Source organism: Medicago sativa, chromosome 6 (assembly GCF_051527215.1).
Source record: "Medicago sativa cultivar Bolivia chromosome 6, Bolivia_mono, whole genome shotgun sequence".
Taxonomy (NCBI): domain Eukaryota; kingdom Viridiplantae; phylum Streptophyta; class Magnoliopsida; order Fabales; family Fabaceae; genus Medicago; species Medicago sativa.
Window position 1 is genome coordinate 12,752,109 of NC_140754.1, and position 16,640 is coordinate 12,768,748.

Below are 16,640 nucleotides of genomic sequence, written 5' to 3' on the forward strand. Positions count from 1 at the left end.
TATGGTGTGACAATTTATATAACTAATTTTTTTTTTTGTGATGAAACTAAATGTCTTTTCTATAGGGTTTTGATTTTTGTGTTTAAAAGAAGATATGAGGTGAACATAATATCAATTCATGATATTTGGAGATATATTTATGTAGAATTTTTTCTGATTCAATGAAGATGATGAAGATTCAAAGAAAGAAGATGGAGATGATGAACATCTTCATCATATTTTTTTTTTTCATTTTTAATAAAAATATATTTTAAAAAATAAAATTATGGATTTTTTAAATAAAAAAATGAGAAAAAGGATGTATATGTGCTTTTATGAGAGATAAAAGATCTAAACGGAAAAAAATAAAGATAAAGGAGCAAAGTGTTACAAATAAATAAGATAAATGACCTATAATGTAATCTTGTCTATAATTAAATAAAAATTAAAAGTATTAAAAGTTACCTAAAATTGATTTTTTTTTATAGAAAAAATTTACTCATTTATTTGACATTTAATGTTGTCAATGTATATTACATTTTGATTGGTTGATATCATGAGGGGGTAAATACCCTCTAAATAAGAGAGGGTAATCTAGAAAAAGCCAAATCAAATCATTCCTCACACAACTTGTGCTAAATTTAGTACACAAAACCAATAATATTTTAGCCACCTCATCAACCATTCAATAAAAAATCACCCTAAAAACAAAACTCAAACCTAACTCTAAGGGCTTGGTCTAATGGTAAAACAACATACAAGTTCAAGTCCCACTAGTGCCTTTAGAAGAAGCTAAATGAAAATATCTTTTTATTTTATGCATTTTTGAGCCCGTAGATCTTTTCCTTATTTTGGATTGGTGCATCATCCTCGATACCAAAAAACTCAAACCTCACAATTGTTATGAGAAATTTTGCATTCATGTAGCCACTTTGCTTTGGTGACCGTTGAATTCATATTAGACGGTTCATAAAACATGCAAATTTTTATTTTTATTTTTTAAACTCAAAACACCTAGTTTGGAATATGGATTTCTGTTTTTGGTGCACTGATCATCGATGTGCTAACTATTGCATTAATTCAGAGCATCTTAGCATGAAGAACCATTTCCTTAAAAAAAAAAACAAAAAGAAGAACCCCTGATCCCAATCCTATCAACAACAAAATAATACATAACCTAGTTGTGCTAACTATTGCATTAATTCAGAGCATCTTAGCATGAAGAACCATTTCCTTAAAAAAAAAAAACAAAAAGAAGAACCCCTGATCCCAATCCTATCAACAACAAAATAATACATAACCTAGTTTCACGACGAACTACATTGATTGGTACTTAAAAATCGTCTAAAACTCCCAACGATAACTAATGATGGTTCTCAAAAGTAAAAGTTCACAAACCTCTTTATATATTATAACATCTAAAATAGTGATTTGATCGATATTAGTTTGACAAAAAAAAAGTAATATATGTGTCTCAAAATTCAACTCATATTTGTTTTTTTTCTTGTTTTTGTCAATCTAACATCGATCATGTATGTTTTTTTTTGGTTGTGTCTCATTTTTTTTTTTGGTAGTGATCGATCATGTATGTCATCTTATCAATCGTGAGTTCGAAGATTACCGTACTTTTAGAGTTTTTTTTTTTAATCAGTTTAGTTGAAATAACAAATAAATACCATGTGCCCGTGCGCCCGCACGAACACTATCAAATGACAACATCCGGGTCCTAACCCCGAACCGGCATTCGTGTATCGCTGAAATTGCGAAAACAACCAACCGTGGGACCAACTTTTAGTGGGTATGTTAATTGTCATTAGTGTTTTGAAAAATTTTCGAGTGTTAGCCTATCGTGTACCCTAGAACTTGCCTAAGATTGAGTAGTTTCTAATGCTGAAAATGCCTTAAAAAATTGCACTCACCACATACCTTAAAAAACTATATAAACTCAATTCATAATTCATCACCACTACTACCACAATCAGCTGCAATGCCTAACAACAAAGAGAACACACCTTTTCTATTCCCACAAATACAATCTACTGTTCTCCCTGACCCTTCCAAATTCTTCTCTCCAAATTTGCTATCCACACCCCTCCCTACTAACTCTTTCTTCCAAAATTTTGTTCTCAAAAATGGTGACCAACCTGAATACATTCACCCTTATCTCATCAAATCCTCAAACTCATCACTTTCTGTTTCATACCCTTTTCACCACTTTAATTCAGCTTTCATATACCAAGTTTTCAATGCTGATCTCACAATAACTTCATCTGAACAGAAAACCAATCAAACTTCCAATGAAAACCACATAATATCTTCCTATAGTGATCTTAGTGTCACCTTGGATATCCCTTCAACAAATATGAGTTTCTTCCTTGTCAGAGGAAGTCCCTTTCTGACTGTTTCGGTAACAAAACCAACACCTCTTTCCATTTCCACCATTCATGCCATTCTTTCCTTCTCTTCAAATGAAAACCTAACAAAATTCACCTTTCATCTTAACAATGATCAAACATGGATCCTATACGCTTCCTCGCCGATCAAGTTAAGTCATGAACTTTCTGAGATCACTTCTGAGGCCTTTTCCGGTGTAATTCGGATAGCTTTGTTGCCGGATTCCAATTCAAAAAACGAGGATGTTCTTGATAAGTACAGTTCCTGTTACCCTTTGTCAGGTGAAGCTATGCTCAAAGAACCATTTAGTGTTGAGTATAAGTTTGAGAAGAAAGGTTCAGGTGATTTACTGATGTTAGCACACCCTCTTCATCTCCAGCTTATGTCTAAAAGTGATTCCAATGCTACATTTTTGAGTGATTTTAAGTATAAAAGCATTGATGGTGAGCTTGTTGGAGTTGTTGGTGATTCATGGCTATTGAAAACCGATCCTGTTTCGGTAACTTGGCATTCAAGCAAAGGTGTAAAAGAAGAATCACATGACGAAATTGTTTCAGCTCTTTCGAAAGATGTTGAGAGTCTAAAGTCATCACCGATAACAACATCATCATCTTACTTTTATGGAAAATTGATAGCAAGAGCTGCAAGATTAGCATTGATAGCTGAAGAGGTGAATTACCTTGATGCAATTCCAATTGTGAAAAAGTATTTGAAGGAATCTATCGAGCCTTGGCTTGATGGAACTTTTAACGGAAATGGATTCCTTTATGATAAGAAATGGGGAGGTATTATAACGAAACAAGGTTCTACTGATACCGGTGCTGATTTCGGGTTCGGAATTTATAATGATCATCATTATCATTTAGGTTACTTTCTCTACGGAATTGCAGTACTTGCTAAGATTGATCCAGTTTGGGGTAAGAAGTATAAGCCTCAAGCCTATTCACTCATGGAAGATTTTATGATCTTGAGCGAAAATTCAAATTCAAATTATACTCCTTTAAGGTGTTTTGATCTTTACAAACTTCATTCTTGGGCCGGAGGGTTAACCGAGTTTGCAGATGGAAGAAACCAAGAGAGTACTAGTGAAGCCGTGAATGCATACTATTCTGCAGCGTTGATCGGTATGGCATATGACGATGCAGAACTCGCAGCGAATGCATCGACACTTGCTTCATTGGAAATTCTTGCTGCGAAAATGTGGTGCCATGTAAAAGAGGGAGAAAATCTCTACGAGGAAGATTTTACGAAAGAGAATAGGATGATGGGAGTTCTATGGTCTAACAAGAGAGACAGTGGATTATGGTTTGCTCCTGCTGCATGGAAAGAATGTAGGCTCGGCATTCAACTCTTACCATTGATTCCTATTTCTGAAGTTTTGTTTTCAGATGATGATTATGTGAAGGAACTTGTGGAGTGGACATTGCTTGCTTTGAATAGGGAAGGTGTTGAAGAAGGATGGAAAGGTTTTGTTTATGCATTGCAAGGAATTTATGATAATGACAGTGGATTGAAGAATATAAAGAGTTTGAATGGATTTGATGATGGAAATTCATTGACTAATCTCTTATGGTGGATTCATAGCAGAAGTGATAAAGAGTAGGGATTTATTAATTGGTAATGCTTTCAATTTTCAAATCATATATTTAAAAAGAAAATAAGTTATAAATCAATAATAATTCCTGCATTATATTGTATATATTTCTGTTAACAATTTCTATGTAAATAAAGTGTCTTGTGTGGACTTGTGAATTTACTAACTGTTGTTTTCCTATTTCTGCACTTCATATTTGCTTTATATGTTTTTGGTTTTCACTTCTAAAAGTAACCTATAAAGTTTGAAGGTTAAGAGAAAAATCCTATTTCAATTCTCTTAGTTTGCAGTGTATAATGATGATTTTAGAAACTGGTTAAGGGAAGTTTAACTCAGCTATACACTTTCACAAACTATTGAATGTATGAGAAGCTGTCTATATGTTAATGGGTTTGTTGAATAAAATTTTATGTGTACACAATACTATGAGTCAAAAAAATATGTGTACACAGTATAAAACAAAGGTTTGAATCCCACAAATTTATCCTTTTTTTCTTACTTTTAGTCTTTATAAATTATTTATTTATTTTTTAAATTATAGTCTATGCAAATATACCATATTTTGATTTTAGTCTTTGGTATTTTGTTTTAGTCATTGCAAAATTAGTTGATGTTGAAATTGACCAAAACAATGAAAAGAAAGAAGCAATGTTGACAATTTTAAACACAGGAGCTTGTACTTGAGATAGGATTGGCTGGATCTTCCAATCCATGCTATGATCCTTGAGTTATGATCCTAGTTTGACAGTATTGGCACAAGAAGCGAATATAACCTGATGTTGTAATATTAATCTGTTTACTCTCCAAGAAGTTAGTCTAGTAGGATAAAAAATTGTTCCATCCAATGATCAAACTCTAGTTCTTTTGAACTATTCGTCATTTGTGGAGTTCATTAACTAATTGAGCCCAATTGTTTGGTTTATATGCATGATTGTTAAAAAAGTTTTAAAAATCGAATTGGAATCAGATATCAAACCAATACTTGCAAATCATGATTTAACTGATCCTATGTCTGAAGTAGATAATAAATAAATACAAAATTACTCTCATCGCCCCTTAATTTAATTTCAGGTAACAATGTAGTCCTTTATTTCTTTGTTCATGTCATTTTTGTAGTTTTGATCAATTTGCATATGGATTTTCAAGAATCAAATTCATGATTTATTTTTTGATAGGTGTTCAAATCTAGGGTCTTTTACTCATGTTTTCATATGAATTTTAGATTTGATACTTGAAAATTCATTTACAGACGAAAATGACGTGAAAAACAGATAAACGACAGAATCGTTATCTAAAATTAAGTTAAGAAACGATGAGTGTAATTTATTCGTAAATATATATATAGTGCAAAATTTGATAGATAAATAATATCATAGTTTACGAAAAAAGATTTATTAAATTTAAGAAAAAAATAATAGACATACAAGTTAAAAGGCACAAGGTAATGTGAGTTTTTTTTTAAAGGAAAAAAATAAATAAGTGTTGGTATATCAAGTGTGGTAATAATATGTATCACATCTGATGAAAAAATGAATGTTGAACACTTTATAAGTGAAAGAACCCGTAATCCTAATGTTTAAGATTTTGGGTAAAAATGTTGTCTCTATCACTTTACCCCTGATGTGCCAACAAAGTTAACAAAACAAAAAAAAGAGTGTCTTTTTCCATTCTCTAAGCTTCATGCTTTGTTTTCCATTCTAAAATTAAAAAAATTAAGAGTTTATTGACCCTTTTTTGTGAAAAATAAGTAGGGTGGAATAAGAAACTTTCAACAAAATTATCCAAGATATAAGTAACTTTCTTTGTTTGGGCCAGTGTATTAAATTGTAAGCCCAAAAAAGTTACATTTGGCCTGAATATAAATAAACTTCTTCACACATTTCACATTTACTAAACCCTAGTTTTCTCATTTGTTACTTGCCGTCAGCTTCTACTCTCAAATATACAGATCTCATCTATGCACCTTCCTCCAGATCTCCTTTTATCATGCTACCATTTCCGTCGCCGGAGCTTCTGCTTCGTTGCCATAGCTGCAGCATAATGACTTATCTTTGTGTTCATCTACGACCGTAATTTCCTTGATTAATTAGGTAACAAATTTTTAAACTTTTCATCTAATGTCTCCCATGTTTATTAACAAACTGAAATATGTGTTTCATATGTTGTACAACAGATTTATTAAAACAAAACATGTTTTTATTGGTTAAATAATTCTTATTTTTGTTCTTAAACTCTTATCTCATGATAATGCTGATTTTGTTGGACGAATTGCTCGGTATGTTAAGTTAAATGTTAATTTTTTTACTGGTTAAAAGATAAGACTATTTAAGAAAATCCCTATTAAACTGTGGTAGTTTAATTGAATAAAAAACCTTTCAAAAACAAAATTTAAGTTTCTTTTCAAATTGAAATTCTACACAATGAGCTGAAATTGTCAATTAATAGTTTATTGTTTTTGAGAGAAATTAATAGTTATTAATTTTGTTTTTTGGTTGTTAGGACTAAGTTTTGGTATGTACATCAATGTCAAATATCTCTGTGGTTCTCATGTTTATTGTTGCCACGTAAATAGGTATTTGTTCAATTTGATCAGGGGTGGCTGCATGTCAATACATTGTCATCAAACACATCTGGCCCAAGGCCACTTTCAAGCTCTGATGCAGATCATAAAATTCTTTTTTTTTTTTGGTAAAGTATTTGCCACTTTAGAAGTGACTACTTTTTGTATCTTGAAAGGAGCTTTAGAGGTTGCCACTTTTACAATTTTTGTGGGGTGCCTTGGTGGACCTTGTCAGACTTATGGTGGGTTGGTTTTTGAAAATATGCATGGAGATGGTTCCAAGAAATTTTGTGGACTATATTGGAAAGGAGTATAAATTTCAATATCTCTTGTAAAGGATTCCGTACAATTTCCAAATGGAGTGTAAAATGAATTGGGTACCACGTTGCGCACTTGTGTTATGGTTAAATGAAGTATCCTTCAACTTACTAAGAGGGAGGGTCCAGTCTAAGCCATAAGCTTCAGCCAGAAGAAACGGAAAGAGTTACAAAACAGATCAATTATTGTAGTTAAACATATCTTTATTGTAAAAAAATAGAAACAGTTTCAAAGCAAATCAATTGTTGTGTTAAACGTTTGTCCTCGTGAGCTTAGTTGAGTTGGCTAGGAAAATGCATAAAATATGCAAGTAGCAAGTAGCAGGGTTCAAACTCCGGCCACCACCTTGTAATTTAATTCATATGGATATTTTTGCTTTGGCATGTTGAAATTCTGACTAATGATTTTTACACAACTATGTTTATTAATAAAGATAACATTTCATTGGATTATCCACACTCATACAATCGAGTAAAGCCATTTTACACCTTAGATTGAGAAAATATATATAAAAAAAAAAAAGAAGGCATCATATTTAAAGTTAAATATTCAAAAATATCCACACTTATTGATTGCAACTAGCATTAAATTCTAAATACAATGGGTCAGATAGCTAGTCTGAATCATAGATCATATAACTTTATGTGTACACAATATAAAACAAAGGTTTGAATATGGTTTTTATCCCACAAATTTATCCTTTTTTTTTTTTTTTCTCTTAGTCTATAAATTTTTTATTTTTTATTTGAATTATAGTTTTTGCAAATATACCATATTTTGATTTAAGTCTTTGGTATTTTGTTTTAGTCATTACAAAATAAGTTGATGTTGAAATTGACCAAAACAATGAAAAGAAAGAAGCAATGTTGACAATTTTAAACACAGGAGCTTCTACTTGAGATAGGATTGGCAGGATCTTACAATCCTTGCTATGATCCTTGAGTTATGATTTTTTGACCTCCTCTTGATCCTAATTTGACAGAATTGGCACAAGAAGTAAATATAACCCTAATGTTGTAATATTAATTCGTTTAACCTTTGAGAAGTGAGTCTAGTAGGATAAAAAATTGTTCCATCCAATAATTAACTGAATCATTGGTGGAGTTCATTAACTAATTGAGCCCGATTATTTGGTTTATATGCATGATTGTTAAAAATGTTTTAAAAATCAAATTGGAATCAAATATCACACCGAGACGTTCAAATCATGATTTAACTGTCCTTCATTTATTTCATGCTATTTTTGTACTTTTGATCAATTTTCATATGGATTTTTAAGATTCAAATTCATGATTTTATTTTGATATGAGCTCTTAGTGTTCAAATCTAGGGTCATTTACTCATGTTTTCATATGAATTTTAGATTTGATACTTGAAAATTCATATACAGACAAAAATGACGTGAAATCAGATAAATGACAAAATCGGTATCTAAAATTAAGTTAAGGAATTATGAGTGTAATTTATTATAGTGCAAAATTTGACAGATAAGTAATGTCAATCATAGTTTATGAAAAAAGATTTATTAAATTAAAAAAATAATAGACATAATTATTTGAGTTTTTTTTAAAGGAACAAAATAAATAGGTGTTGGTATCTCAAGTGTGGGTAATATGTCTCACATCGGATGGAAGAGTGAATGTTAAACATTTTATAAGTGAAAAAACCCATAAACTTAATGTTTTAAGGTTTTGAATAAAAGTGTGGTGTATCTATCACTTTACCGCTGATGTCCCAACAAAGTTAACAAAACAAAAAAGAGAGTGTCTTATTCCACTCTCTAAGCTTCTCACATGCTTCGTTTTCCATTCTAAAATTAAAAAAAATTAAGAGTTTATAGAGCGTGTTTTGTGAAAAATAAGTAGGGTGGAATAAGAAACTTTCAACAAAATTATCTAAAATATACGTAACTTTTTTTGTTTGGGCCAGTGTTAAATTGTAAGCCCAAAAAAACTTACATTTGGCCAGTATATAAATAAACTTCTTCACACATTTCACATTTACTAAACCCTAGTTTTCTCATTTGTTACTTGCCGTCAGCTTCTACTCTCAAATATACAGATCTCATCTATGCACCTTCTTCCAGAGCTCCTTTTATCATGCTACCATTTCCGTCGCCGGAGCTTCTGCTTCGTTGCCATAGCTTTAGCACAATGACTTATCTTTGTGCTCATCTATGACCGTAATTTCCTTGATTAATTAGGTAACAATTTTATAAACTTTTCATCTAATGTCTCCCGTGTTTCATATGTTGTACAACAGATTTATTAAAACAAAACATGTTTTTATTGGTTAAATAATTCGTATTTTTGTTCTTAAACTCTTATCTCATGATAATGCTGATTTTGTTGGACGAATTGCTCGGTATGTTGTGAGTTTAATGTTAATTTTTTTACTAGTTAAAAGATAAGACTATTTGAGAAAATCCCTATTAAACTGTTGTAGTTTAATTGAATAAAAAACCTTATAAAAATAAAATTTAAGTTTCTTTTCAAATTGAAATTCTACACAATGAATTGAAATTGTCAATTAATAGTTTATGGATGTAACAGAATATTTACAACACAAGTTACAAAAGTTGGCAGCTAATGATTCCAATGAACAGCTGTGTGTGCAACGTATCTTAGAAGAGATGAAGAGAGGAAGGAGCCACAGAAAACTAAACCTCCTGTTTTTGGAGCAGAATCCCATCAAAAAGTGAGTTAATTATGTATTTATTGTCATAGTACAAGTTAAATTCAAATGTCGCTGATGTTCTCGTCCCAATATTTTGGTCATTTGAATATATAGACCTTGTTTATTTGGAACTTACTGGTTTTTGATGATATGCTTGCAGATGGTTCTAGAAATTTTGTCGAAAAGTATTGGAAAGGATTATAAAATCCAATATCTTTCAAATGAGTAGAAGTGGTCTAAATCATTAGTTCCAAGTTCCGAAACATTTTCCAACATATTTTTAGTAATTCTAAGAAATAGAAATAGTTACAAAACATACTTGTAGATAAACATATTTTTAATTATTGTAAGAAATAGAAAAAGTTACAAAGCAAATCAATTATTTAGTTCAGCATGTTTGTAATTTAATTCATGTCCATATTTTTGCTTTGGCCTGTTGAAAAGTCTGATTAATGTTTTTAATTCATGTCGATATTTTTGCTTTGGCCTGTTGAAAAGTCTGATTAATGTTTTTACACAACTATAGTTATTAATAAACATAACATGTTATTTTTGTCGAAAAAATAAACATAACATGTTATTGGATTAAAGTTAAATATTCAGTTATTAATAAACATAACATGTCATTGGATTAAAGTTAAATATTTAAAAAGATTCCGTTGAAAGCCATTTTACACCGTAGATTGAGAAAATACATAACAAAAAGGAAGGCATCATATTTAAAGCTAAATATTCAAAAATATCCAACTCGGTTTTTTTATATGACGTGTCCCACAATAGATGCCTATTCACTAGCATTAAATTTTTTTCCCTTTATTTTTTCCTCTCTGCAAATGTATGCCTCTATCTTTTTTAATATAATTGTTTATCTAAGACTTATCTAATACGATAATAACAACAAGAGGCCAAAACGAGGGATCCGGTCAACGTAGGTCACTCCTGTAAATTGCACCATTTACTAAAGGCTTAATTACACTTTTGGCCCTCTATCTTTCCAAAATTTGCGGTTACAGCCCCCTAACTAATTTAAATACAAAACAGCCCCTTAAGTATTGAATCTTTGGCAGTTTTGGCCCCCAACGCTGACGTGGCACCCTAAATGAGGTGCCACGTGTCATTTTTAAAATTTTTTTTTTTGCCTTGGGGGGCCAAAATTGCCAAAGATTCAATACTTAGGGGGCTGTTTTGTATTTAAATTAGTTAGGAGGCTGTAACCGCAAGTTTTGGAAAGATAGGGGGCCAAAAGTGCAATTAAGCCTTTACTAAATTGTTATCTCATTTTAAAATTCAACAAGTTCTTGATCAATTAGGAAAAAGTGTTTTCGCTACTTGTTTAATTCTTGTATTTTTTAATTCCAATATCGTTCCCGCTCTTTCGACGCAAAAAAATATTTTTATGCTGCTATTTTCGTAGTAAACTATAAATTAAAAACCGAATTTTCCAAACAATTAATTCATTCTTGTCATAATTAAACATGCATAAATTACAAGAGTTTCATCGGTAAGATGGTCTCCTCGTTTTGTACCCAATTTAAACTACTCAAACATAATTAAATTATAATCTAAATTTAATTCCAATGAACTCGTATTAAAATCAAAAGGAAATGAACTTGTTATAGTTGGAAATTTTAAATAAAAAGAACACTCGAGCAAGGAAATAATGAACTTGTTATAGTTGGGAATTTTAAATAAAAAAGGGTAAAATATGCTTTTCGTCCCTGTAATTAGGGGTCATTTGAATTTTCGTCCCTGAGCTTACTAATCCTCCCATCTTGTCCCTGTAATTATTAATCATTTGAGATTTCATCCTAATTACAAAATTTTGCTGAGGTGGAGGGTAATTAGTGACGTGACATGTGTTTAATGGATTTGTGTCAGGACACGTCAGCTGTGGGGAGGGGCAATGACATTTTTGCCCTTAATGAACCTGGGCTCGCGCAAAAAGACATTTTTACCCCTCTCTTCTTCTTTTCCTCTTCTTTCAGAATCAGAAACACGAAATTGGGGGGAAATTGTTCCAGGGTTAGGGTTCAGACACAAATTGGGGAAAATTGTTGAGAAGATTACGATTGGAACTCGATTGCCTCCGAAAATTGGTGTTGGAATCTGTATTGGAACGCAAAGCTCTAAATCGTACTCGTTTGCAAAAAGGTATCGCGAAGAAGAAAACCCAGGTACGTTCGTTTTGTCTAAATATGTTGTTCGTATAAAAATGTTACGTTTGTTTGTTTTTTCGGTGAAATAGATGATAAAAAACATGTAAAACTGGGGGGAATAAAAAACGTTGTTCGTATAAAAATGTTGTTCGTATAAAAATGTTACATTTGTACGTTTGTGGGTTTCTATTTTCGCATGCTTAGTGTGGTGCTGAGTGTGTGTTTTTTTGTTTCAGAATGTCTATTTCCGTTTCAGTTCACTATGGTGGACGTTTTGTTAGGGATTGGTTAATCAATTACACTGGGGGGAATGTAAAACTGTTTGAAGGCTTAGATATTGAAAAATGGAGTTTTTTTGAAATATGTGGTATTGTAGAACAAGATTTGGAGGTTAAAAAGCCATATAGGTTGTGGTGGATGCCTGATGAAGATGTTGACTTTAGGATCTTAAGATTAGATGAGGATGCAAGTGAGATTAAGGATTATGCTGTTAAAAAAAACAGGGCTGCTAACATATTTGTTGAGCATGATGTAGATGAAGTAAGTCAGAGAGTAGACATTCCAAACTGTGTGATTAGTAGTGAAGTAGGTGAAAGGTCAAACTGTGTCAAGGGTAATGAATTAGGTGAAAGTTCAGAAGCCAATAGGTACATTGAGAAAGGAAAGGCACCTATGGTATGTCCTGATGTAGATAATGTGGATGAGGGTGGTTCAGGTAGTAGTGAAGAAGATGAGGCATATGATAACTACTTTGATGATGACAATGAGAATGAGAGGGTATTATGTCTGGATGATGGGTTTGAGCCATATGATAAAAACCCTTTAGATTTTGAATACAGTGATGATTATTTGGATGGTGTTAATGGTGTTGCTGATAATTCATACAAACCAACCACTGAAAACCCTACAACTGATAAACCTTTGAAGTTAAAACCAAAGAAAAAAGCAAAGGTTGCTGAACATGAAGAGCATACTGACCATGAATGGGAGAAGGACTATGAAAGTGAAGAATTGGTATCAGATGACCCTGATGATTCTGACTCTGAGGGAGTGCCAAGATACCCTCAATTTAAGATGGGTGAACTAACAAAGGACTATAAGTTCAAACTTGGTATGGACTTGAAGTCAATTGCAGAGTTCAAGGAGGCAATTACTGAGTGGTCAGTATTAAATTTAAGACAGATAAAGTTTGTGAAACAGGACAAGGTAAGATGTAGGGCAGAGTGTAGAGAACCAAATTGCAATTATGTGATTTACTGTAGCAAAGTGGCTGACAGCCACACATTTAAAATAAAGACATTAAGTGGGGACCATACATGTGCTAAGTCTGTAAAAAAAACAATTGCTTCCTACAAGTGGGTGACAAAGGAAGTGCTTCCAAAGATAATGACAACTGGTGACATGCCTGTGAAAGATATAATGAAGGACTTGAGGAGGAAACATTCAGTGGGTGTATCTTTTCATGTAGCTTGGAAGGGAAAGAAAATGGCTAAAGAAATCATTGAAGGTGATGCTAGGAAACAATATACTCTGCTTTGGAGGTATGCTGCTGAGTTGCACAGAGTTTCATTGGGAAATACCCTGAAAATTAATGTGGAGAGAACACTCTTAACAAATCAACCAAGATTCAGCAAGTTTTACTTCTGCTTTGAAGGATGTAAAAAAGGTTTTTTGAGTGGATGTAGGCCTTTCATTGGAGTGGATGGATGTCATCTGAAAACTATGTATGGAGGAATACTTCTGGTTGCTGTTGGAAGAGATGCAAATGATCAGTATTACCCATTGGCTTTTGGAGTGGTTGAGAATGAGACCAATGATGCTTGGAGGTGGTTCTTGACATTGCTACTTGATGATATTGGCACTGACAGGAGATGGGTCTTTATATCAGACCAACAGAAGGTATTAATGATATTGATTCTAATTTTTACTTATGTTTTGGTTTCTTATGTGTACTTATGTGTTTGATATTCATCCAGAGATTGATTCCAGTTTTAGAAGAATGGTCTGACAGACTTGAACATAGATTGTGTTTGAGACATCTATATGCTAACTTTAAGAAGAAGTTTGGAGGAGGGACCCTGATTAGAGACTTGATGATGGGAGCAGCAAAGGCAACATATTTCCAAGGTATTTTCATAATTTGCTTTTCCTGAATATAGTTGAGTTTTAATAGTTGAACATAGTTGAATATAGTTGAACATAGTTGAGTTTTAATTTTTTTTCTTTTCCTGAATAAAGCATGGGAGGCAAAGATGAATGAGCTGAAGAAGGTTGATCATGCTGCATGGGAATGGCTGAGAGGTCACAACCCTAAATTATGGTGTAAGCATGCCTTCTCCTACTATCCCAAGTGTGATGTGCTCATGAATAATATATCTGAGTCTTTTAATGCAACAATCTTGTTAGCTAGGGACAAACCAATACTAACAATGGCTGAATGGGTTAGAACTTATATTATGAATAGGATAACAACCCTTAGAGAGAAACTTAGTAGATGGGAACAAAATATTATGCCTATGCCTAAGAAAAGACTAAATACTGAGATACAAAAGGCTGGTAATTGGATTGCAACTTTGGGAAATGGTGAGGATTTTGAGGTTGAAATGATTGGTGGTGGGCATAGATTTATTGTGGACATGAAGAAAAGAACATGTACTTGTAATTTTTGGGAGCTTGTAGGTGTACCTTGCAGACATGCCATTGTTGCAATGTCTAAGACAGACCAAAACCCAGAGGACTATGTTTCTGAATGGTATACTAGGAGCAAGTATGAAGCATGTTATTCATTTAATGTTAGTGCTATAAATGGTCAAGACATGTGGCCTGAAGTTCAATGTGAGGAGATGCTTCCACCTGTGTACAACAAAGGACCAGGAAGGCCTAAGAAACTAAGGAGGAGAGAGCCTGATGAGCCAGCAAAATCATGTGGGAAATTTAGCAGAAGTTTTAGTAAGTACAGGTGCACAAAATGTGGAAGCTCTGGTCACAATGCTAGAGGTTGCAAAAGTCAGACAGTGAACCCTGAAGCACAAAAGAGAAAGGTATTTTACTGTTGTTACCTAATTGATCATATTCATTGTTAGTTTATTTATAACTATATGGATTTATACTTTTACAGAAGAGACAACCAAAGAAACAAATGCAAAACCAACAACAAAGTGTTCAAGTCTCTCAAGACCAGTCTGCTCAACATGAAACACAAAGTGCTGAAGCAAGTCAAAGTGGAGGGACCAATCCAGTCAATCCAATTCAACCTGAAGCAAGTCAAAGTGGAGAGACTAATCAAATACAAGTTGGTAAAGTTCAAAGGAAGGTAATTTGTTTATTATATGCTACTAATTTGTTTATTATATGCTACTAATTTGCTTAGTATATGCTCATGTATCTTCACTTTGACAGAGAAAAACATCAACTGAAGGAAATCAAACACAAGCTACTGAAGGCAGTTATAGTGTTGGTACTGGATCAACAAACACTGAGGTAGGGGCAAATGAGAGTAAGAAAAGGAAGCTGGTCAAATCTGCTAAGTGGACAGGTAAATTCAAACCACCTGCACAGTCTCTTCCTTCCAGACCAGTTAAAGGTCCAGTCACAAAACCAACAGTTGCATTTATGTCAACCTACATGAAACCAAATTCATCCACAACTGTCAACCCCACTGCAGAGGTTAACACCAATGTTAACACCATTGCTCCAACCTCAAAAACTGTTGTGAAACCAAATACAGTAGTCCACACAAATGTTCAGACTGCCCCAAACACAAACATATTCATTAACCCATCTGCAACTGTCAACAGTACACAAAACCATTGTCAAACTTATGTGAAGCCATACACCATTGTCAAAACAATTATCCAACCTGTCTTAAAGCAAAAGGGTCCACCACCCAATCCAGCAAAACCATCATCTAACAAGGTTAGGAGAAGTGGTAGGAATGTTTGGAAAAAAAATGCTAACTTGAAAGGGCCTGAAAAAGCAATAGATGATCCAATTGAAGTGGAAGATGATGTTAAGGATGCTGAGACACAACCTGCTACAACAACATCTGCTGATGCTACAAAAGTTGCTGGTGATGCTAAAGATGGATCCTGTCTAGGCCTCTTGAAAAAAATTGACACAATTAAATATGTTTAATTGGCCTATCAGTGTTTTGATGCTGTCTGTTTTGGTGTAATATGTGGCTTGGACCAATTTATCTACTATATATTGGCTTTGACATTAATTATTTAGCTTAGCCATCTTTTGATGTTAATGTATGGCTTAGACCTTAATGTTTCTTCTTTTGATGACAATGTATGGCTTAGACCTTAATGCTTCTATTTAAATGTTATGCTTCTTTTGAAGACAATATATGGCTTTCACTATCTTTTTTTACACTTTGTTGCAATCATGGGATACACCATATTTTGATTATGTAAAAACACAAGCTTAAACACTTTGTTGCAATCACATTACAATTCATATAGATTGAAATACAACACAGTCATTGATATTAAATTACAACACTTAACAACTTAAAGCATAAAGCCTAAACAAACACTACCAAATTCATGAGAATAAACACATTCATTACATAACAACCAACTACAACCCTAACTTAAACAACTAACAGAGCAATCCACATTCATCACTTTCTTGCATAAAACACACAAAAGAGGACACAACTTGCCACCATAATCCACTTCAGCCATTCCACTTTCTGTTTCTCAGCTAACAACTTCTTCTTCCACTTCTCTTTCTTCAAGTCATAAATTCCTTCCATAACTTCAACACAATTACACTTATTTTGTTTAGACTCCACTTCTTCCTCAACCGGCCTCCTAGATGTCTCCGCCATCCTAGATGTCACAGCAACCATTGGCCTTGTACCCGGATCTAGCTCATCATCCCAGACCAACAAACCGCAAGTTTTTTTTTCATCCAATTGCGACACTTCCAAAACCGACGTCCAGGATTCGCACTT

General features: G+C 33.1%; 2 protein-coding genes and 2 long non-coding RNA genes across 4 annotated transcripts; all 4 read left to right on the top strand.

The window, feature by feature from the left end:
* Positions 1–1,741: 1,741 nt before the first annotated feature.
* Positions 1,742–4,129, top strand: LOC146912927 (glucan endo-1,3-beta-D-glucosidase-like). The gene has a single exon (XM_085716240.1). The coding sequence runs from the start codon at positions 1,967–1,969 to the stop codon at positions 3,974–3,976; it is 2,010 nt and encodes a 669-aa protein (XP_085572366.1). The 5' UTR covers positions 1,742–1,966; the 3' UTR covers positions 3,977–4,129.
* A 448-nt stretch (positions 4,130–4,577) lies between these two features.
* LOC146912928 (uncharacterized) lies at positions 4,578–7,277 on the top strand. Its single transcript, XR_015013207.1, has 2 exons — positions 4,578–6,057; positions 6,540–7,277. It is a non-coding gene; the product is annotated as an uncharacterized LOC146912928 (long non-coding RNA).
* A 1,563-nt stretch (positions 7,278–8,840) lies between these two features.
* Positions 8,841–9,912, top strand: LOC146912929 (uncharacterized). The gene is made up of 3 exons (XR_015013208.1): positions 8,841–9,048; positions 9,398–9,542; positions 9,682–9,912. It is a non-coding gene; the product is annotated as an uncharacterized LOC146912929 (long non-coding RNA).
* Positions 9,913–10,585: 673 nt separating this feature from the next.
* LOC146912930 (uncharacterized) lies at positions 10,586–15,982 on the top strand. Its single transcript, XM_085716234.1, has 6 exons — positions 10,586–11,695; positions 11,914–13,576; positions 13,654–13,804; positions 13,916–14,718; positions 14,796–14,990; positions 15,077–15,982. The coding sequence occupies exons 2-6, from the start codon at positions 11,915–11,917 to the stop codon at positions 15,809–15,811; spliced, it is 3,546 nt and encodes a 1,181-aa protein (XP_085572360.1). The 5' UTR covers positions 10,586–11,695; position 11,914; the 3' UTR covers positions 15,812–15,982.
* Positions 15,983–16,640: the final 658 nt, after the last annotated feature.